Source organism: Mycteria americana, chromosome 6 (genome assembly GCF_035582795.1).
Source record: "Mycteria americana isolate JAX WOST 10 ecotype Jacksonville Zoo and Gardens chromosome 6, USCA_MyAme_1.0, whole genome shotgun sequence".
NCBI classification, from domain to species: Eukaryota; Metazoa; Chordata; class Aves; order Ciconiiformes; family Ciconiidae; genus Mycteria; species Mycteria americana.
In genome coordinates this window covers 71,070,294-71,092,574 of record NC_134370.1, presented here as the reverse complement: position 1 = coordinate 71,092,574, position 22,281 = coordinate 71,070,294, and the positions used below count along the sequence as shown (strand labels likewise).

General features: G+C 50.2%; 2 protein-coding genes across 10 annotated transcripts in view; one reads left to right on the top strand and one right to left on the bottom strand.

The window, feature by feature from the left end:
* Positions 1 to 3,989, top strand: part of MAP1A (microtubule associated protein 1A) — a 72,109-nt gene extending 68,120 nt beyond the window's left edge. For both annotated transcript variants that reach the window (XM_075506554.1, XM_075506555.1), the window contains one exon: positions 439 to 3,989. In XM_075506554.1, the coding sequence (XP_075362669.1) occupies positions 439 to 594 (156 nt within the window). In that variant the 3' untranslated portion in view covers positions 595 to 3,989. The remainder of the gene's footprint in view (positions 1 to 438) is intronic.
* Positions 3,990 to 7,229: 3,240 nt separating this feature from the next.
* PPIP5K1 (diphosphoinositol pentakisphosphate kinase 1) overlaps positions 7,230 to 22,281 on the bottom strand; it is a 50,225-nt gene continuing 35,173 nt past the window's right edge. For 5 of the 8 annotated variants that reach the window (XM_075506543.1, XM_075506547.1, XM_075506545.1 and 2 more), the window contains 4 exons: positions 20,384 to 20,446; positions 10,811 to 10,948; positions 10,261 to 10,374; positions 7,230 to 9,006 (listed from right to left, as the gene is read on the bottom strand). In XM_075506543.1, the coding sequence (XP_075362658.1) occupies positions 8,312 to 9,006; positions 10,261 to 10,374; positions 10,811 to 10,948; positions 20,384 to 20,446 (1,010 nt within the window). In that variant the 3' untranslated portion in view covers positions 7,230 to 8,311. Of the gene's footprint in view, positions 9,007 to 10,260; positions 10,375 to 10,810; positions 10,949 to 17,648; positions 17,829 to 20,383; positions 20,447 to 22,281 lie in introns of all 8 variants that reach the window. The other 3 variants (XM_075506546.1, XM_075506549.1, XM_075506551.1) reach the window with 2 other exon arrangements.

Below are 22,281 nucleotides of genomic sequence, written 5' to 3'. Positions count from 1 at the left end.
TTCTTTCAGATGAAGCAGCCTCAGATTTCAAGGTCCCCGAGTTGCACATTGGGTCAATAGGCACGTAAAGTCTAATACCAGGCCATTAACAGTGACACTCTCAGCATTGTTCCTTTTCACACTGAGGGATCTTTCTCAGGCTGTCTCGGGAGCTCCGCAGGGAGATGCTCTGCCCTGCACTGCAGCCATTTTCATCACTATGGTCTTAGTACTGCCAGCCTGCAGCCAGCTCAGAGCGCCATTGTGCTGGTACTGCATAAAATAAAGCACCAGCCCTGCCTTAGAGAACCTGACATCTGAAAGACATTAAATAGAACAAGCAGTACCAAGGGTACAGTGTTCCAAAATTAATGGGAAATTTTAGCCTCAGCTCCTATGGGCATTGTTTGTCACTGCAGTTGTTCTCAGACAATCACCCCTGCTGCTTTCTTTTCCCAGGTGACATTGATCCCAACACATGATACTGAGGTGACACGAGAATGGTACCAACAGACCCATGAGAAACAGCAGGAGCTAAACATCATGGTACTGGCGAGCAGCAGCACTGTTGTGATGCAGGATGAATCTTTTCCAGCCTGTAAGATCGAATTCTAAATCTCCCACACTTTGCGTTCATCCATTGACTCTCCAATCACCGATGCAACATCAGAGACACCATCTAATCACAGTCCAGTTCTTCTCTGGTTTAGTCTTCTACATGGTTCCCATTTGTCAGGCAATCGGGTATCCATCTAGCTCAGCACTGGATGCCATGAGAAAGAAGTGCAGGGCTCTAATATTCTGGACTGAGCTAAGAGTTTGTGCAAGAGCAGTTGCAGGCCAGGGGCACTTCCACTTTCCCTGCTTTATTCTGCTGCCTGTACAGTTTCTGTAGACTATCTTGGCTGCCTTGCTGCTGTGAGAGCTTGTTCTACTCTCTTCCTGGCTGCCTTGCCATTTAACTTGTAGCACCATGAACCTCGTCTTTCTGGTGAGGGCCAAAGTGCTGCTGCTGCATGTAGAGACAGTGCATTGGGGGGCGGGGGGGGCAGAGAAGAAAACTAATTTGCAAAGAAAATGCACCTAGGAGATGAGGGAAGGCGAAACCCTCCAACGGTAACTTGACAGTGAAGGTCATTCTTCCATCTCCCATCCTGAACATAGAGGTGGTGGTGTTCTGAGCAAGGGGACCTGTACTCCAACTAGGCAGGGCCACCGTTTGCAGGTTTCTGTCCCAAGTATTTGGTTGTGGCATCCTGCAACACCCACTCACTATGCTCAAGGAGCTGTGGTGACGGACACGTTTGTTTGGGGGCAGCGGTGGGAGGGGAGAGTTCAGCCTGTTTGTTGTTCTTTGCTACAAAGAGCACGTTCCTAACCTGCTAACTTGAGCTTTGCACACAGAGTGGCCAACTTACTCCTGCACAGCAGCAGTGCGACAGTAGGAGGCACAGAGGGGCTGTTGCCTGAACAGTCACACAAACAGAGTATCCAAACGCACAACTACAGCCCCCTCTAAAGCAGAAGGGCTGAAACAACCCTGGCCTCTGTTGGCCTAAGATGTACGAGAAACCTCCCTGTCCTTGTAAACCAAAGGCTTTCCTGAGGATTGTGGTGAGGCAGCTGAGGAACGCGCATGCCGTACTGAGAGAGGCTGCCGTGTGGCCGGTGTAGCTGAGGTATGCCCGCTCTGCAAGCAGCAGCAGTTTCCTCGCTGCCTGTATGCCAGCGCTCCAAGCCTCTTAGCTGTGTTCAGGCTTTTTGTTGTCCCCTTAAGTGTCCAGGATGTGGGGGATAGGACCTGTGGTGTGGGGAAAGAGAACCCTGTCCCAAAACACTCGGGGAAAGTAGTTTAGTAAGTGTAGTTGCTCTTAGTTCCTCCACTCCCGTGGCAGGGATACGCAGACTCTTGTTGCCAGCGTAGATGAGGTGCTGTCAAAACTGTGCTGTGCGCACCTTGCAGCTCGCAGCCCATTGCTAGCTCACCTAGTGTGGGCGTACGTCCTTGCTCTCGGCCATCCTGGCAGAAGCGTAGTTGTATGCCGTGAGCGCATCGTTGCTACTGAACAGTCACCCCGAGCCTCCTTGGCAGGCGAACCCTTTCCAGCTGTGGGGCTCCCAGCCCCTGCAGGGAGAGCAGCTCCAGGAGTTGGTGCTCAGGTGCGCTAAGCCTGCAGCACCGGTGAGCCTGTGCCACGTCTGAGAGCGTTGCAAGAGGGTCTTACCACAAAGGTAGCTTTTGTCTTTCTGTAAGACAAAGGGCGTGGCAGTAGGATGTGCTCTGGGGAAGGAGCGATGAGATAGAAAGCAATGCTGCAAGGCTCGACATACAACTCAAAGGTATTTCCATCTGCTGTGTCACCCACTGTGCTTGGCCCTGAGCCGAGGTCTGACGCCGTAATAAGCATCCTAGGACCCTGTGTTGCGCTTGCCTGGGACACTTCAGTCTCAGTGCTAGTTTTCTGGCAGCTGACATAAAGAAAATGCTGCTTAGAAACCTGCTCCTAGGACTAAAATGGAGTTTCTAGGGAAATGGTTTATTTTGCATTTAATTTATATATTTATTTTTTTATGTTAAGCTGCATTTTGTGTGGATTTAATATTTTAATTTATACATGTTAACATTACACCATGTGCTCTTAGTGTCAGGTCAGAGGTTTCTCAGTACAAATACTTAGATGCTGCAATTCAAGCAACAACAACTTAGACCATGGAGAACGTGCTGGCACAAAAGGGGTCTCTGCTCGCAGCCCGCGGGGCTGCGTCTAAAACCCAACAGCTGCAGGACAAAGCCTGAGGCTAGCAGCCCCTCCCCGAGGAGCAGCCAGCCCTTTTGACACAGCCCTTGTTCGGAGCATGTGGGCTTACTCGGGGATTTAGCAAATCCCTGCCCTGTGCTGTATTCATTTTAACCGTGGAATCACGCTGTGTCTGCCAGAAGAATAAACGTCATTCTCTCTCACCTGATGGGGTCAGCGTCCATGAATGTTGGTTATGGCGAGCAATTGCAGGCAGTAACACCCCTGCTCCTGCTTCCCCGGACACTGCTGGGGCCTTCGCCTTCAGTGCTTCGGGGAGATCCCGGCTCACCCGCCAACGGGACTGGCTGCCAGCCAGCGCAGGCGCAGGATGCCGGACACTAGAGGAACAAACGTGACCCTCATCGACTGGCTCCCTGGACCCCTAAGTGTGGCTAGGTGTAAAAGCTAATGCACTAAATTTAGATAGACCCACACATGAATGTTTTCTCAGTTTTAAACTTGAAGCAATTCTGACGAAGCAGCAGTAATAGTGAGGCTTTGCAAGGTGCCTGCATCCTCCAGGCAGGAGTGCGGTCATTGGCATGTGTTCCAGTAAAAACACCTGCCCTCCATGTGCCGTGCTCCTGCACTCCGCAGCTATGCTGCTTGGACAGCTTTATCCTACACCAGTTCGCTTCCCTGTCCTCAAGGCTCCACACTTTTTTTAAGTCTTTTGTGGCAGTCTCTTCTGCCTTCAGCCTCTCTCCCTCCCTCTCTGTCTTCCTCCCCTCATCCCGTCCCCCCCTTAAAAAAACTACGGGGAAAAAGACTTGTAAAAATGCCAATTTGTAAAGAATCTGACCCTGCTTAGCCTGCAGGAGCCAGCAGAACCCATCCAGAGCCAGAGGTAATACAACACTATAGAGAGAAACAGTTAAACTCTGCTTTTGCTTGTTTCTGCATGTGGGCAACAACGTGTAATCTTCCTGTATGTAATAGGTACAAAATACTATTTTAAACCTATAATTAAAAAAGTGAACGTCTTAACTGTATTGAAATGGCAACTTGTGCTCCTAGCTTCTTCTATGCTAAATGTTTTAAGAACAGAGCCCTGATTCTTTTCTTCAGCATCATGTTTCTATTTGAATTTAGTTCCTTGAGTTCTGTCCTTTTGCCCATTTCCATGTGAAACACTCTGTAACTAACTGCTGTCAAGAGAGGAGCCCAACACATTAATAATAAAGCCACATTAATTGCGAACAAGAACACTTCCAACTGTTTCAAACTGTTCTTTGAGTGAGTCCATACTGCAGGCAGGGTCATGCAGACACTGCTACCGTGCCTTCCCTTGGTGCTGCCTCCAGCCGAGGAGTTCAGGCGAGCCCCGGCTCTTCCACTACCACCACACCTTCACCACACCTAAAACCTCCTGTGGCCCCAGGGAAGGGACACGCTCATCGGGGGCACGGAGCCTTCCTGGGACACCCACCCCCCTCCTGGGCCCCAGCAGGGCCATTGACAGTTCCAGAGGAAGTTTCGGGCCCTTGCGCAGCTGGCCAAGGGCCCAGGCGGGGACGCAGCCCTGGATGCTCCAGTATGGGGCCCGGCCCGGCCCGCCGCCGCTGCAGCTCCTCACGGTTCCTGAACCGCTCTCTCCACTGCGGCCCTCTGCCTGTCCCTGCGCTTCTTGGGAACGGCAGCTCTGACCAGCACTGCTGGCGTCCCTTGAACTGGAGACGTCCCTGGTGCTGTGGGAGGCAGGCCACGGCCGTGCTTGCCCGGGGCCTGCTGCCAGCCGGCCGGGCAGCGCCTGCGAGGGACCCGGCTGGGGGCCCTGGCCGGCCGGGCACCACGCGCGGCCTGTCCCTGTTGCAACGGGGGCCCTCGTGCCTCTGCGGAACTCCAAACCGACCTCTGAAGGGGAAGTCACTTTATTTCAGCTCTTTTAGCTACTTAGCAGAAAACTAGGACAGCAGCCCTCTGCTCTGCCTGTGCTGCATAGCAGTCGGGAGAGGCTGACGCCCAGTCAACTCCGCTCCTGCTCGGGGGTCCTCGGGAGGAAACTCCATGGCACAGTTGAATGCAAGGGAAAAGGGAAGCAGGTACTGGGCTACAGCCCTCAGAAGAGAGGCCGTCGTGGCCACGGAGCGTACCACAGCTTGTCATGGAGAGCTCAGGGCAGCTGCCAAAGCTGTTACTGACAGGGGAGGGACCACAAACCATTACCATAAACCAGGAACTATTTCCACAGCTGCTTTCCAGCAGAACAAGCATAGGGATATGGCCCTGCTCCTGCTAACTGAGAGGCTGTGACCGTACGTGCATTTCCCAAAGGTGTACGGTGTCGGGAGTCTGAGGACCTGTTCACCACCATCCTGCAGAGCAGAGCTCCCCGGCCAGCTGTTGAGATGGACCATGCAGGCTGTGGTGAACACATCTACTATAGGCTGTTCTGCAGGAGAAGGGAGGCAAAATCAGGTTACAGTGGCAGAAAACACAAGCGGCAGCATGCAGGGAAGTGGTGTAAGTCATGTAAGCATGTCCTGAGGAAGCAATGCTCCTCCAGCAATGAGCAGGAGTACACTGAGGCTGGGAAGCCTTCAAGTGCCCATGAGACCTGCATAGAAGCATCAGTGTTGATGCACAGGCAGGAGGAACTGGCCTCCAAAGCAGGCCTTGGCTTTGCCAGGGCTACAGTTCAGCAACAAACTGGATTTCCCTCAACTCAAACAAGAAGAGGCAAGCAGCAACCCTTCAAACTCCTGGGCCTGTTGCTCCCCTGTGGCCAGCAAGCAGAGCAGGCATCAGCTGGGCAGCGCCGGAGCCAACAGTCCTGGACCACAGGAGGAGGGGGGAAATGGGACTCTCACACCAAGGACAGAAACCAGCTGTCCTCGGCTGGTCAGCTGCGTCCATCACTTGCCGCGTAGGACTTGGGGAGATAAGGGTTAGTAACTTGTGGGGAAGCGACACAGGTCTGAGAAACCAGAAGAGCAGATAAGCAAAAGACAGGTCCCAGTAAGGCAAGGACACGGCCCTCCCTTAATCAGCTCCTTCAGTGTCTGCAAACTGGCGAGCCAGAGGAGTGTCCAAGGCAATAGCAGCAACATTGAGTTTGGTCTTGTTTCAAGAATCAGGGCTGCCTGGACCTCGCCACACCAAAGGCCCAAAGCCTGCACATGCCATACGACCTGCCAGTTTCTCCAGCTCCAAGGACTTTGCTCGTATACGCTGCCCGACACTGCAGGGCCCTGTCACTTTCCACAGCCTGCCCAAGACATTGCCATGCTCCAGCTACTCGCACAGACAGGGGCTGTTTCCTGCCTGTTCTGCCACACGACCTGGACCCGTTTCTCTACGCTGCCTTCCCATTGCACACAGTGACAACAATTCAGGAAGAGTTTTGCTTAGCTGCCTCTGCCAGGAATTTGACAAGCCTGATCCAAACCATCCCAGCTACTGTAGGCAAAGTTTGTGGCTATACCCGGCCAGAAACACAGGACCATGCAGCAGCCATTTGTGCATATCACTACTTATGCAGCCCAAAAGCATTTGAAAGTGCAGTTTATGCATCAGCATAGATTTGAAGAGCCAGAACTGGCTTTGGCAGGATTAAGCCAAAAATACTGGCTCCTGCCATTGTGTCCAGAAATTGTGCAATTGTCCCTTTCTTTTTTCCCTCCTTTGTGACTCACAGCACTTCCTTACACCACCCTTCTGTTTGGAAAGGGCTTTGTCATTAATCACTGCTGCTGCTAAGCCAAGAAAAACACGGTAAAGATACTGCGTAAGAGCAGACCGTCAGTGCTCAGGTTTCAGGATCCAGTGCTGCTCTGCCTCCCGCGTTCCCGCCACCAGCTCTCGGGGCAGGGGCACGCTGCAGGCCCGCAGCCTCGGCCCAACAGACACCAGCCAGGGTATCTGTTCTTCCAGGTCTTTAATGCAGGGTTGCCGATGAAAGCCAGAGGGCTTCCTTACAGCACGAGGCAGGCCCTTCTCCCAGACCCCGGCACACATCCATACGAGAGCAGTGGAAGAGGAGGGCTGGGCTTCCTCCTAGCACAGTGCTGCACTCAAGGCAGCTGTACAACTGCTGCATTTCAAGTGCGAGTAAACATGACCTTTCTTAAATACCCATATGAGCAGCCAGGGATTATCAGGCACAAGGAAGAGGACACAGTACCCGGGACGTGCTTGGAACTGACGAGAAGGTGTGGACCAAGTGAAAGGAGCCAAACACGCTGCCCCAGCATCTTCCTTCTACCACAAACTGTCCTGGGAAGCCAGGGCCTCTTCCCCAGTATGACCAGTTCTTCTATGAAGGAAAAGAGGTGTCTGGCCTTCTTGAGCAAAGCCCCACGCCTGTGCACTCACTTCAGTTGTGACTTCAGCCACAGTTCCTCTTCCAGCATGGCAGAGAACGAGCCGGGCTTGCTGTCCGGGGCGCTTGCAAGCTCTGGCACACACACACTGCTGCACAAGTCAGCATCAGAGACAGAGAGACACCGAACCCACAGCATAGATTTACTGTGAACACACATCATCACAACACAGCGCAGAGATCTTTGGGCACAGCTTCACAAAAACACAGATCCTAGCTACAGACAAATACACAGACTTGTTCATAAATACAAGAGGCGCAGGAGGCACAGCCCTGGCCTGCACTCAGGATGCGGCAGGGACACCCGTGTCAATCTTGCCCTCAGGCTTGTGCTCACAAGTCATTTACATAAATATGTATTAAATACTTTTCATTTTATATATAATAAAGATTTCTCCTTATTGGTTTCTAATAATCCTGATTTGTTCAAATAGCAGTTTCTTTTAATTTCTGTCACCAAGACTTCAGAGCTGTACCCTGCCTGACCCTTGGGGACTAGAAAAAAAACCCGTGTATATCCTCCTTGCCCACCTCTCTCAGGCTGGACCCCAGGCTCCTGCCTGCCTGCCCCAGCCCAGCAGGAAAACATTCAAGTGCACGCCAAAGAGACGTTTTCTTGCAAGTGGCAGTCTTGAACCTGGTCCCCTCGTTATTCTCCTTCCCACACTCATTCAGAATGCTTTCTGCTTCTCCTAGTCTTCCTGCCATGGACTCTCTGGATCTGTTTTTGGTGGCCAGTGGTGGGAATTGAGAGAGGAAGAAGGAAGGAACAGAGAGGAGGTTGGTGGTTGTGATGGATCCAACTACTTTGGGCCCAGAATGCCTTTCTCTGAAGGCTATGGGCCAAAAAATCTCAAGGGAGCATCTGTCCCCTTTGGACTTACCACCCCAAAAGCCTTGGCTGTAACCAATCCTCTAACTCTGCTGTCCCAGCAAGCATACAGCCCTTGGGACACCACGTCCCTGCTCCATGGAGGTGCCATGCCACTACCAAGACTGCATTTGTCGTTCAAGGCAGAAGGGGCGTTGTCTCTTGCCGAACGGCAAAGAGCTGGCTTGCGGAGGAGCAGAGCAGACTCTTCCACGCCCCAGAGTCCTGTGGCCTTGGGACGTGGCTTGTGCTGTGGACAGCCAGCTGCATGAGGTGCTCTGCAGGAAGCTGGGCTGCCTCCAGTCTAGAAGCGCTTGCAGTGCGCTGTCCAGTGAGACACTAATTCTGCTGATCTTCCCGACACAGCAGTTGCAGCTCCTCCACACTTTTGTCAGGAGGCAGTGGCTGCACCTGGCATGGGTGACCAGACAGAAGCTGGCCTGACAGAGCATTTTCCCCCACCAGCTCCTTGCCCATATTCTCTGGGTCTAACACCTCTCCCAGCAGCTCCTCTTCACAGGGCACCAAGATCTCTTTGGACAGCCCTGACTGATCCGCGCCAGTCATTCCCCCTGCGTACCCCTCACCTGGCTTCACTCTTTCCCCAGCCAGCCTTGTATCAGATGCTGCACCACACTTTGGGTTCCCTGTGTTACTTGGCTCTAACATTTCCCCAGCTGATTCTTCTTCATCCAGCTCCACCATGCTCTTCTCCTCTGGGTTAGGATCCTCCTCTGCCAGCTCCTTCTTGCACAGCTCCAGGACCCTGCCTGGCTCTGGGCCCTTATTCCAGGTCAGGGTCTCTGGGCCACTTGGCTCCGCCACCGACAAGCCAGACATCCCCACCTCCACGTCAAGCCCTCTGTCTGGAGGCTGTCTTCCTCCTTGCTCAGGGGACTGGCTAGTCAGCTGCTCCTCACTTTTTGGGGGACTGATGGAAAGTTTCTCAGTGAAGCTGAAACGAGCACAGTTGTCCACAGAGGTTGGGGAGGATGGGCCTGCACTGGAGACAGTACTGGAGGGGCCACTGCTGTCTGCAAAGAGGAAGAAAAATCTTAAACATTTCGCTAGTATTTCCCCAGCCCAAAGCCTGGGCAGACCCAACTATCACAGTCCCACAGCTCTACAACCAATGGGTGAGGGTCGTCTACATGCCATGCAACCTGGCAGGGGCTTGCAGCTGCTCTTAGGTGTGTTTCTGGCAGCTCAGCTGATGAAAACCCAAGCACAAACACCACGCTTACATCTTGTCATACAGTGCTATCTTGGCACATAGCCGAGAGTGGATTCTGTTGTCATTATAGAGCAAAATGTGAAATGTGATGCTGGGCTTTGAGCTGAAAAGCAGTTTCTTTCATTCCCTCATTATTACGGAACACTATCAGCTGCAACTTTGCTCCTCTTGGTTCCCGACACACACAGTCCCTGGATGCTGAGCTAGAAGAAGAAATATTGCTTCTCCACTAAATCTTATTCTTGCCTTATATTGTACAATGATCAGAACTAGAGAACAGATCTAGATTATATCTAATCCAACAAAGGGCGGAAGATTAAACAACCGTTTTCAGTCAGATCAGTTCCCTGACCCTGCTGCCTACACAAACGCACACTACTCCTGGCTCAAGGAGTGTACAGCCAGGAGGAGAGAAGGACTGCTCTTTCAGTGGCAACCTTGACTTGTCTTATTAAGGCACTTGCTGTGCAACTGTTGGCTAACCCTTTCCCCTTCAAGTGCCAGTCAGATCTGCAAAGGGGACTAACGAACAGTCACCAGCTCTGCAAAGACTGTGACAAGTGAGGCCCCGGAGCTGCAGAAAAGCTTGTAAGTGAAGAACTAAACGATCGGCTGTCCTATACGGAGCTCTGGGCGAGGCATGTGCGTGGCTGGTTAGGAAAGGAAGGCGTTTCCACATGCCAACACTGAGTTGGCCATGCGTCATGGAGAATCACAAAACTTCAGATGAAAATGAAGTGCATTCAGGTCCTCCGTGTCCTAGTGCACAAAGCAGAGGATGTCTGGAGACACAGCATCCCTCGAACAGTAGAATGATATACGTGATATACAATACCATAGAGAGTCCCTTTTTGCATCTTTGCTTTCTTTGGAAACTTTTTCACAGGGCATATCACTACTTTCCCTTTTACCTATTTCCCCTTTCTGTTATTGTTCCTTCAAGGGCAGAGCATAGAAACCCTGAGCACCGATACTTGGCTTCCACCGTTTGGCACCCTTTACTTCCCTCCCTCACCGTCACATTCACCCCTGATCAAGAAGGGAGCACACTCACACCAAGGGGGCTTATCCGAACGCTGGCGCAATGGCAAAGAGGATGATGACAGGATTCGCTGGGACATAAAAGGGTCTCCTGGTATCTGGCTGCCAATCATTGAATCAAACAAAGCTTCAAGAAAAAAAAAAATACGCAGATCAGTAATATTCAGACAGACATAAAGGAATGGCTCATAGCCCAGCAGCCATGAGCAGGCACTTTGGGAAGAGCTCAAGAACAATGCAAATTCAGAGCCATGCCTGTCCCTCAGCTCCTGGGAATCTGAGGCTGAGACTTCCCAAGCTGGAGTTTGTATCCACGTCACCGTACTTATCAGCCACAGACAGACCTGACCGATTGCTTGTCTCTCAAGTAAGTGGCCTAGAATGCCTCTGAGCTGGATCCCATAGCTCACTCCTGGGCTAAAACACCCTGGAACAGGTTTCAGAGACTGTGCTTTTTGCCAGTCCTGTCCGGCTGATCTGTCCTGATAATGTAAAAGACCAAAAGGTCTCCTTGCCTCGACTCTGTTCCGGCTTACCCAGAGACAAGCCCACCACACCAGTACCTGCGGTAGACTGGACATGCGATTCGCTGCAACTCCTGCACACAGCCGTCAGGAACTCGTTGACCTGTCGCAAAGAGAGGGAGTTGTGCAGGGTCTCCAGGGGATAAATGGTGGGAACCATGGAACAGCCTTCAAAACCTGGAAAGAAACCCAATCAGAAAATGAATAGAGCAAACAGCAACCTGAATCCATGCAGGACCACTCATGGCTGAAGGAGCTGGGCAGTCTGGGAATCAAACAACAGGCACGCTCAGGCCTAAGGTCACCTCTTCTAGGCCAAGAAAATCGCCACTAGGCAATCACATGCAATAACCGACCTGAAAGCAAGCGTCCAGGCACACGCAGAAGGAGGGGGAAGAGGAGAAAACGTATCTAGCAGCAGCCGTGTTTGCTGCAAAGCCTGTGGCCTTTTTGCTAAAATATAAGGTTATAATGGAGAACTTGGCACAGTGCCCCACACTTTACAGAAGCTAAACAGAATCTGAGTGAAGTCAACAGAATTTCCATGAAAGGACTCCCACCACTAGTGACACCCGAGCCTGGGACACAGCCCACCCTCTCCCCATCAGTGAGGCAGTGCACACTGCTACGAATGCAGGGAGCGGCAGAACCTCCCTTTCTCACAGCAGACCCTCCGGTGTACGCCTGACAGGCTGTCTCCCAGGGAAGGGCTGGGGAACAGTTTGAATTATTTGTCCCCTTAACAAGACTTCACTGCCAGCAAACCCAGAATTAGTAGAAATAGGTATCTCAACATTAACAGAGCTAAGCTGCATCACAACCATTCACAATAAATTCTTTGCTACTCAAGCCAGCGGAGTATTGATCCCTGCAGCTAAGACGACCTAGAGCACCTGGATTATCTGCTAAGTGTAGTCATTGTTCCAGTCACCTCCAGGACAGTCTCTGCTCCAATCTGCTCACCTAACCCCGTTCTGCAAGAGGCAAGGAGCATGAGCCAGCAGATGGTATTTAGAGTGAATCCGCATGCAATACAAGGAGGCCGCAGACCAGATCATGACCAGTTTGCAGTGCTAGAGACTTCACTGCCATAACAGCTACTGGAGAGAAAACCCTCCAGACAGTCCAGAGAGGTTACCTATGCCACAAGGGGCCTACAAACATCAATTCAAGACACGAAGGATAACAAATCCTTGACTAGGACGAAGGAATGTAAGACACCGGAAGACTACCACACTCTCCTGTCCCTTGCGGGAAGTCCTCAGAGTGGAAGTGCTGAATAAGGAAGAGTATCTGTTCGTTTTCTCACAGGCATTCTGGGAGACAGAGCTAAAGGAAAAGGGTGAGGGCAAGACTTAACGAACAGCCACGTGGAGCTGGTTGTGGAGCAGCATAGTACGAGGCTAATGCCATTTCACTACAGAATCTGGTTTAAGAGGGGCCAAAGTTGGCTCAGCTATTGGGGTCTCTGAAGAAAAAGGGAAGAACTTTCAATATAACATAGGGAAAGGCAACATGGTTACAAGATACACTGGGGGCACTGATGGGGATCTGAGTGCTTGGGCACTCCTCTAATAAAAAGAGGAAATGAAAGGGCCAGCGTTAAAGGAAACATGGAACACTGACAACACTACTGATGTGAACTGATACACCTACATCCCCGAAGTGTCAAATGCCTGCTTGCACAGCTCTGCTCAGCACTATGTCACTTAACCGGTCTTAAGCAAGTAGAGAAAAAGGCAAAAGTTTCCCTTCACAAGGTGAAACACTACTATTTTCAAGGACTCCCTCTCATTTGTATATGGCAGCTCACTTCTCTGCACACCTCCCTTGACCTGCTTAGCTGCAGCGGGGAGGCCAACAACGGCAGTTTCATGCCAGCATCGCAGAGCCAAAGCAGAAGTCACCACTACAGACCATAATCCTTACGTGTATCGCAGCAGCAGCCAGGGTCCCCAGCAAAGACTCTGACCGCTGCCGCACCACACACATGTAGCAAAGAACCGACATCTTAGGGAAGGGGCAACAAAAATAACGCATGAGTGCAAACCACAGGAACCGTTCCAGCCTGAGAGTCAGCCAGGGCTGACCACTCAGCCGCTGCTGCTGCTTCCTGAAACTCTCTTCCTGGGGCCTGCAGGGCAGGGGTCTGCGATGCGGACAACAGCACAAGAAATTAGACAGAATTCCATTCATTTTGTACCAAAGTAAATCAGCAGCCCACAGAGGAACAAGTTTCATTTTTCATTTCATTCAGGTCTGACTACACTAGCTGCTTTAGGGGTGCAGAGGGCAATCCGCTTCCTCCACAGGGAGGCCTGCCCTGCGGGGAGAAGCATGCGGCAGGGGTCTGCAGACCAGAGCAGCTAAAAATGAATCACAAAGACAACTGTAATCTTCTCCAGGCAAGGAGTACAGCATGGTTACATCTCCAAAATTTTTGTTCAGTAAAGCAGAAAAAAGAAACCATCTGTTAAAGAAAACAAGATTTCATTACGGGAAAAACCTTAAGATACACAAGGCAGAGGAGTCTGCTGAGTATGTATTATTTTGGATATCCAAGGAGACTGCCTGTGATGTGGGGGAGCAGCTATGGGGGAATCTCTGCTCTGAATCAGTAATGCAGCAGCATCCTGACGCAGCAGCAGAGGGAATGGTACTGCCTGAAGAGCCGTTCTGCAGGTGAGAGCACCAGAGGTACAATCCAGCTAGAGGATTCCAAGTCCTGTTTTGACTCTCCCAGGCACGCTGATGCCAAAGCTGGAGGCCCACCCACGTTACAGCTGAGTTAACTATGTTCCAGTTTGAGCTCTTCTCCCCGGAGCTTCACATTCTTGGCACGTGCACACTTTACTGCACACTGTCAGAGAGTCTACTCGGTGTAATCACAGTTTATGAGGAAGTCTTCCAGATGTTCGAGGAGGGAGTGACTCTCCCTTTAGAGTAAGACTCTTTCAGAGCTGCCTAGTACCGACACACACCACTTCATAAGAGTATTAAGAAGGTGATTTGGGTATGAGGACCCTTTTGCACACTATACCATATAAAGCAAACGCAGACCTGCACCTGTCTCACGTCTTCCATCTAAACCAGAGAATCCCAGATTTCAAGGAGACTCCAGCAGGCAGTAGGAACACACAGATACAACTCTTGTGAACAGCTACCTCTTAGCAGACGACCTCAAAGAAAGAGTCAAGAAGTGCCACCTTTCTACCTGGACTACACAATGATGAATTCTGAAATAGCCAACACCTACTTCAGGATTACATGGCTTGAACGCCAAGCAAATACACTACAGATCTCTGAGTGAACCCTATATGCTGTGTTACCGTACTGCTCTTTCACTGCAGATGTCACGGGTACTTTCATCCATTTAGCTATATCTCCTTCAGTCACCCTGAGGTCTGAAAGAAAATTCAATCAAAGGTGTGTTAGCAGCAGAACTAAAATAAGCAGATTTTTATGCTGGGAAAAGGGAAGAACAAGGGAGAAAACAAGACCTTGAATTCATTTGCATTTTCTTGATTACTGCAGGAGACGTCCCAGTCTAAACCCTCAAGAGGAAATCAATACCATTTCATTAAGAGGAAGCATCTAATTTGAATCAAGGTGACACAAGGTTTCCTAAATTCTATGTATGTCCGAAAGAGATAAGAGGAAAGCTTACTGTGTAATATGAGTTGGGAAAGATGAGTTTATACGGAACACATGCACCCCCCAGAATGAAATCGGTGTTGGTGTGATGATGCCTCAGAGCTGGTAATTCAGCAGATCCCCTGGGAGCCAGCAGACTTCCTGGCTAGAGGGCATGACAAGGGGCAGTCCTCAAGCAGCCCAAATGGCGTGTTCCTCAGCTTTGCTAAGATTGAGCTGAGGTCCCAAATACAGCAAGCTTCTCTGCTAGCAGACTGGGCTCGTTAAAAGAGAGAACATACTTGCTGCGGCAGCAGGCTGGCAAGTAGAAAGCAGCCAAACTGCTGTCAGCCAACAGACAAAGACAGAGGCCAAGGAAGACTCAGGTGAGAAGTCTTTCTGGTCCAAAGCAATCCTTTTTGTGTATTATGTTTTTGCCTGAGAGTTCTGAACATTACTACACACAATCCAATTAGCAGAAGTTGCCAAGTTACCACCCGGCTCTCCAGTTGTGAACTCTACACTGGAGTGGCGAGGATGCCTCTTCCTCTCTAAAGGAGATCCTGAAAGCAACAGGCAGACCAACAGCACCTGGCACATCCCCAAAAGGTCTGCGTGCCAAAGGTCTGTATGCCAGCTCTTCTGGAGTAAAGATGCACTCGCCCAGTCTCAGCAGAGATTCTGAAGGGCATGGGAGAAGGCACACTCAGCAAGTTCCTCTCCAACGTGCTTGGTCAGACCAGCCTTATTTTGTTGGGAGAACTCCAATATGCCACAGGTATATTTGTACGTGTTTATACATGCATACATGATATGTATATGAACTAGGATTTTTGCTAACCAGCCTTTCTAAATTTAAGCCTGTACAGTCAGCCTGAAGGTCTGTCCTTGTTCAGCACCAATCTGCCCACAGTGCCAGAAGCGGCTACGAATGAAGGGGTACGAGACTAGACAGCATGTCTTCCCCCAAGCAGTCCCCAGACCCCAGTGGCCCGCGGCTCAGAACTGCTCTGAACCTGATGTGTCTCTTCCATATTCTCCAGTCTCCTCTTGAACTCAGTTAAGCTCCTAACACTCCCATGTACTGTGGTGAGGAGTTTCACTCTGCGTGGAAAAAATCCCTCCTGTCTGAAGCTGCCTCTACTCGCGCCATTAGAAACCTCCCAGCTCCTGTACTGGAACAGACACTGAACTGCGGATCCCCACCACCCCTCTCCAGGCCACTCTGACCTGGAGATGTTTGTGACTTACAATCACAAACATCTTTCCCAGACTGCAAATTTCTACCTTTTCCACATCGTCCCAAGTGGTGGTGGTCAGATCAGAGCCCACCATTTTATATATGAATCTGGGGCTGTTTCCCCTTGTCATTTAAATTTATTTACACTGAACATCACCTGCTGTTTTACTGCCCACTTATTATCACAGGGTCATTCTCTGTTTCTTCACAGCTGACCTTTGGCTTCAGTAGCGCTGTAATTCATTACCAACATGAACTTACTTCACACTCTTCTTTTTCCCAGCTATGACCACACAGATAAGCACAGGTTCCCAGACAGATTGCTTCAGGACTCCACTGTTGGTCTTTCCAAGCATGGATGCCAACTGCATGCTTTTAACTCCCTGATTCTATCTTTTAAATCATGTTTTCTTTGTGTGGATAGAAGTATGGTTGAAAGCCAAGAAAGAGAGGATAGGAGTACGTAGTTTTCACAAGGGGGGGAAGTTGGGCAGTCAGTTACAGAGACTGGAGAAACATCTGCTCTGAGAAGAAGAACCCCAGCAGGAATCCCAAACATGCTAATTAACGGTGGGCTTGATGACAGCCTGAGAAAACAGCAAGAAAGAACTCACTGAGTGCAGAGGTCTGATTTGCACACAGGAAGGCTGCTACACTGAGGTACATAATTCACACGTCTGGCTGCATTAGGGCAGGCTGCACAACCCAGCACCGTGCTGCAATATTTGGCGTATCGCTGCCCAAAGCGCTGAGTTCATTTCCTCTCCCTACCGGAGCTCACAGGAGACGGCTGAGGTCTGCAGCAGGGGAAGCTCAGCTTTGGCTTTGGAGCAGTCTGCTGTGTTCCAGCATCTCTTCCCTTGAAGCAATTTTGCTCCTCTTTAGTATTTGTTGCTAGGAGACCAAGGATTGTCCTAATTATGTATGAAAAGTAACTGCCATCTCCGAATTGCCTACTTGACAGAAAGGGCCATATCAAGAAAAAACAGACTGTGTAAGAAAAATTCTCTTTTCCAGGCTCTAAAAACGCTTGATCCTGTTGCTTCTCTACATGCAAAGCTACACTGTCTCTGCCCCTTCCACCTATGGGCCTGAATGACAAAGGAGGTCCATGCATCACACCACACAGCTCAGCAAGCCACATGCACCAAGCAGGTTTGATGGTGCGAGGTAAACATTAACAGCTAGCCCCAGCTAGCTGTCCCTCTCAGAGCGGAATCTTTCTACTTGTCTTCGAAGCACTGAGACCTCAATGCATCAGACTTCCCGTCTGTGCCAGAGGCTGACAAATACCAGAGAAACAGTGGCAAGCTTTGATTTATAACATCTAGATTCAATACTGGAATCGCCTACCTCTTCCCACCAGAGACATGACACGCTGCAAAGGTCCTAACAGGCAGAACAGATGCCATGCAATGCAGCCACACGGAAGCTTGGTTTCTACCCTATCTTAACTTGGTCTCTCTAGAAACAACACAATCCCACAAGCACTCACTTCCCCAAAATTTCCACAGCAAGTTCACTCTGCACGTGACCAGCTGCGGCGCCTCCTTAATCTTCTTTCTTCCCATACTCTTACTAGGTACTTTGGTTCCTCTGTTAATAATGGGACACCTCACGGCACCCCAAGGAGACCTGCACAGGGGTATCATGTCAGCAGGGTATCACACCGGTAGGAGCTCAGCTTCGAACCTGAAGGAAGCTTAGGGGCTTACTCTGGCTAAAGGAAGGAGGCAACGAACAATTGCCAAAGATGGAAAGAGCACAGTTACAGCCACACAAAGAGCTCTGGCTCCATGTGGAAAGGCTACTGCCTAAGGCTCCAAAACTGCCGGGTGCAACAGCCCACACAGCTTGCTGCTGCAGCAGCCCAGAGATTTAAGGGATGCGGTGAGGGAAACGCTTTCCTTTTTAGAAGCAAAGCATACTTTGCATTCTCAAGCAGACAGTGGTCCCTGCTCAGCTACAAGAGCACGGGACCAAGGCAGCTGCAGCGTGCAGTACCGTAAAGACACTCCAAGTCATCCTGCCCTGAGGTCAGCCAGCTCCTGAAGAGGCGCAGGTGGTAGGAGCACTGCTGGAGGTGATGGGCTAGAGTGGCATCCAGGGAGATGTTCCGGCTCGTGGCATAGTCAGAGGAAAAACGGCGCAGCAACTGGGCAACGTGGTGGTGCTCAAACGCATCTGGAGGAAAGGGGGCCACAGAGAGTGAGAGGAGAGGGGCAGGTGCAGCTGGGGACAGAGAAATTGCGGAGATGTGGGGATGGAGCTGCCAGCACCAGGGCCGCTGGGTGGGAAAGACCCACACCGCACACTGAAGCCCAATCCCTCCCGCAGCAAGCAGGTCAGGAATCCCCTCAGATCCACGTACCCCCAGTCACACCGCAGCAGGCCAGCCTCCCACCCGGCCCAGCCTTTGCCAAACACGGCTGCAGCGCACGGGCAGTCCCTGAGCAGCAAGGCTTCATCTTTGTAAGTGAAAGTCTGACAAGAGAATAAATTTTAGGGCACGTTCCAAGTCCAATACAGTTCAGGTTTGGCTAGATAAGGAGGTCAGGCCCACACTCGCCCTCCCCCAGCTGAGACAAGAAATCCAGACTGCCAACAGAGCGTTCGAGTCCTGCATCCAAACACAGCCAGCCACCTCAGCACGTGGAAGAGAGCAAACGACCCGGCAGCAAACGACCAGAGGCTGTCATTTGGGGACAGCCAGGGTTTGACTGAGAGCATAGTGCTTAGAGTGTGGAAGAACAGCAGGGGCAGAGGAGCGCTGACCTCCCCTCTCTAGACTCTCAGAACAGCCTGTGCAATTTTCTGTGATATCCTTGCACGGCAGACAAGATACTACATGCAGGCATGTCTTCTCCTCCACATATAGAGCCTCAGGACTTCTCTCATGCTCCCAAGACTCATGACACCGGGGCATAAAGCATCTGGCCTGACGCTGTGCTCGGCCACTGCTCTGGTTCACCCATCCCATTTCACCACACAGAGGCAGCTCTTCAGAAACAAAATCCAGATTCAGAGCTGTGAATAGCTTTTGAATCCTCAGGCGAGTGGTTCATGTGGCTAAACATCCTCCCTGCTAAAACCAGTGCCAAGCCTAGAGACCAAATATGCCTAACTTCAAGCTCACACCTGCTGGACCTCTGTCTTTGTTTTCTTGATTAAGGAGTACTTTGCCATTAGAAATATTCATTGGATTCTTGAGAAAAACCCGATGCTCAGTTTCACTTTATTGTATTTAGGGCAGGGGCAGTCGCTTTACAGTGTGGCTTAGGAAAGACTGGTGCTTGGTACAAGTTTTGCTGGCAAGATAGAACAACACATCCCGCTGACATACACCATGTGAGCTCAGATTATATCCAGACATACAAACAAATTGAGCAGTTGGCCACTCTGGGAAAAACAAAACCAAGCAAACACAGAAAATAGGTTCCCTTCAGATATTTGAAATAATAAAGCCACATTTAGCTGCCCCTTCCCCTTTCATCTTTCCCAAAACTTTGGTCTTCATAACAGTCTTCTGAACTTCTTTCATCTTCCAGATCACGCAGAGAACAATTTCTTCATATTTACTAAGCAACAAGATTGCAGAAGCGGCCTTGATCACATTAAGACAGAAATACTTATCCTGATATCTTTCAGTGATCTGCTTTGGTTCTAACTTGTCTCAACAGCAGGAGCCATGAGGTAGGAGTGGTACTGTGAAACAAACCTTTTCAAAAGTTTCTGTGCAAGACTTGGATAATAAACACTAGTTCAAGGCATCTGCTGCCACAGAGCTAATGGTCTTTAACCTCAGAAGACTCACAGTTCAAGTGCTAGGTTAGTAGCAATATGAAGCAGAGACAGTAAGTCAACAGAAGCACTGTCAGGCGTCCGTCTTTACCAAGCCTCTTCACAGCTACCAGCGCGACAGGAGTGAAGTAGGTTACATCACCCTGGGTGGCATGATGCCGACCCCCTCCTAGCTCAGGAAGGCGACAGGCCCAAGCCAGCCCACCAACAGCAGATGAGCGAAAGTTCTGGAGAGAGACCATTCCCAGGATAACGTCTGCAGGAAAGCTGAGCCTACTCCCACCAACACCACCATGCTCAGAGTAACCAAGGGACCGCCCTAACAGACAAGGTTGCAAATAGGAAGCCATGAGGTTACCAGTACTCCTAAGACGACTGTGCTGAGGAATACCATGCACAGAGGGAATGCTGTTAGCACCTCCTTCTCTCCCACCGTAGACTGTGCTCTTCCAGGTGACACACAGGTAGCCTCAGGCTATCCTTGTTTTGGTCTTGCAAATCTGCATTGTAGGAACTGAGGACCTAAGCTGCTGATAGTCTTATAGAATATGGAGTGGATATCCACCCCCCCAAATCCAATGGTATTCTCCCCTCGACCCCCACCCCCCGAAAAGGGAGCGTGAAAGAAGGCCTTAATGTCAGCAGTGGAATTAAAGGCTGCTTTAGGAGTCCATTCCCAGAGCCACTGCTCTCGCTTTTTCACCTGGGACACAAATGCCTTGGGGGACAGCAGAGGAACCACTGAGCAGTAACAGAGGATGAATGAACAAGTTAGTCACAACGAGACAATGGGAGAAGGTGAAGCATGTTTAGACATCAGCTACACAGACACAAAAAACCCACAAAGAAGGCTGAGAGGAGAATATGTGCAGAGAGAACTGAATGTGAGCATGGGGTTAGAAGTGTGAGGGAACGTCAAATCAAGGAAGCAAACGTACCATTAGTCGGATGCTTTGCAAACGACACAGAAAATCGTTTTACGGCTGGCATAGACAAGAGCTCTGAGGAAATAAAAACAGATCATCTCAGTTAACAGCCTGCTTCTAAGGATCCCCCAACCTTCATATGCTTGCAACTACCCTTTCAGGTTCACCTTCTTGACCCCCGTAACACATGCTCCCGTTGGCACTGCTGTAGCACCCTGGGCACGCTCTACCTGCGGGTCTGACTGAACCTCTTGGCTTCCTTGCACTCTGCCAGCTCCCCACTTCCCTTGCACTGCCCTGCCAGGGTCTCCCCTGACACTACAAAGACCTCAGCCACACTCTGTCAGTCACAGACAGTATCTCATACCTTCCTACCACACTTCCAGCCATCCTGAGAGCAACCCAGGCTCGGTCCAGTGCAAGATGCAGTTAAGCCATGCTCACAGCCACAGGAGCGCATGGCCAAGCAAGCAGCAGCACCACAGGAGGACAGTTCTCAGGATTCACCTCTGCCCAAGGAAAACGACAACCGTTCCGCAGAGGAACTGAAGAGCCCTGGCATAGGTAAGTGCAGCTCAAAACATCCTCTTAATGCAAGCTAAACAGAGCTATTTACGAGTTTAAAGTTAAAGCAACTAGCTAATTAGGGAACAAACAGATGACATATGAAGACATGCCTCTACAGTTCTGTTGCTCAAAGCATTTCAGTACAGAAGAGGTTTAGGGATACACCTGTCAGAGTGGTCTTCAGGCTTCTCCTGGCCATGTGGCAGGCCAGGCCAAGCTCTCCCATAGAAATCACACATCAGAAAGACAGTGCAAGGACAGATTCCATGCATCTAATGGGGTGCAAGCAGATGAGCTTTAAAAGACATGGATTAGTCTCCATATGCACCAAAAAAACAAAAGGCTGAAAACTTCAGTTTATTCCCACTCTGGAAATTCCTCAGCTATCATGGGAAGGAATGGCCTAGATCAGACCATCTGTGTGTAGGGTTTGATGTGAGACCCCAGCCAATCATACCTTCTGCTGCTATTTAGGAACTTTTAGGAAACATTAGAAAATGTTTTTATTTCTCTTTCATGTTTCGTGCATCCATTCTACCTAGTCAATAGGGTCTGTACGCCTATCCCTCTACACCAAGGTTAGGAGATACACCTATCAATTTATGCTCCACACCCCCATCGTGCTTCTCTAGCTACATCCACTGACTTGGCCAAATACTATATTTAAACCAACTCTCAAACTTGCTGCAATTTCCTTCGCCAGCATAACAGCCTTAAAAATTGTTTTTCTTTCTTTAAACTCGACAAACAGAGCATGACAATCTTCCCTGCACATGCAATCCCTTAGAAATGTCCAAGTCCTGGAGCGGCAGCCAGCCAGCTGGTAACCATCTCCATTCCACCCCACATCTCCCCCTTGCCTTTACAGCACATCAAGTTAAATGGTACTGCAACATAGCTTACTGGATCCCTGGCTTCAGACAAGCCAACTTCAAACCACAACCATCAGTGGACCTTCCCTCAACCTGAGGTTGGGACACAACTTTCCACCGAAGTGTTCCTTAGCCCTCTTCCAGCCCCAAGCAAAAAAGACTTCAGAAATAAGGGCCATTTTAACTTCACTTGAGCAAGTCTTTGATGAAGTGCTATAAGCCATGCACCACACCTTGAAGCATCACAGCCATGAAAAAATATCAAAGAGTTCATGCAAAGATGTGCTCCAGAATCTGAAGGTTTTTAAACATTATTAGCCTGATGACCGTGAAAAAGGCCTTGATACAAATGTACTCCAAGAGTCTGCTGTAGCTGCTGTGTCACTGTATTCGGCTCTAGTGATGTTGGTTTAAATGCCATTGTTCAGCATTTCACTGGTGCTCATTTAAGCAGGAACATGCAGATCAAGG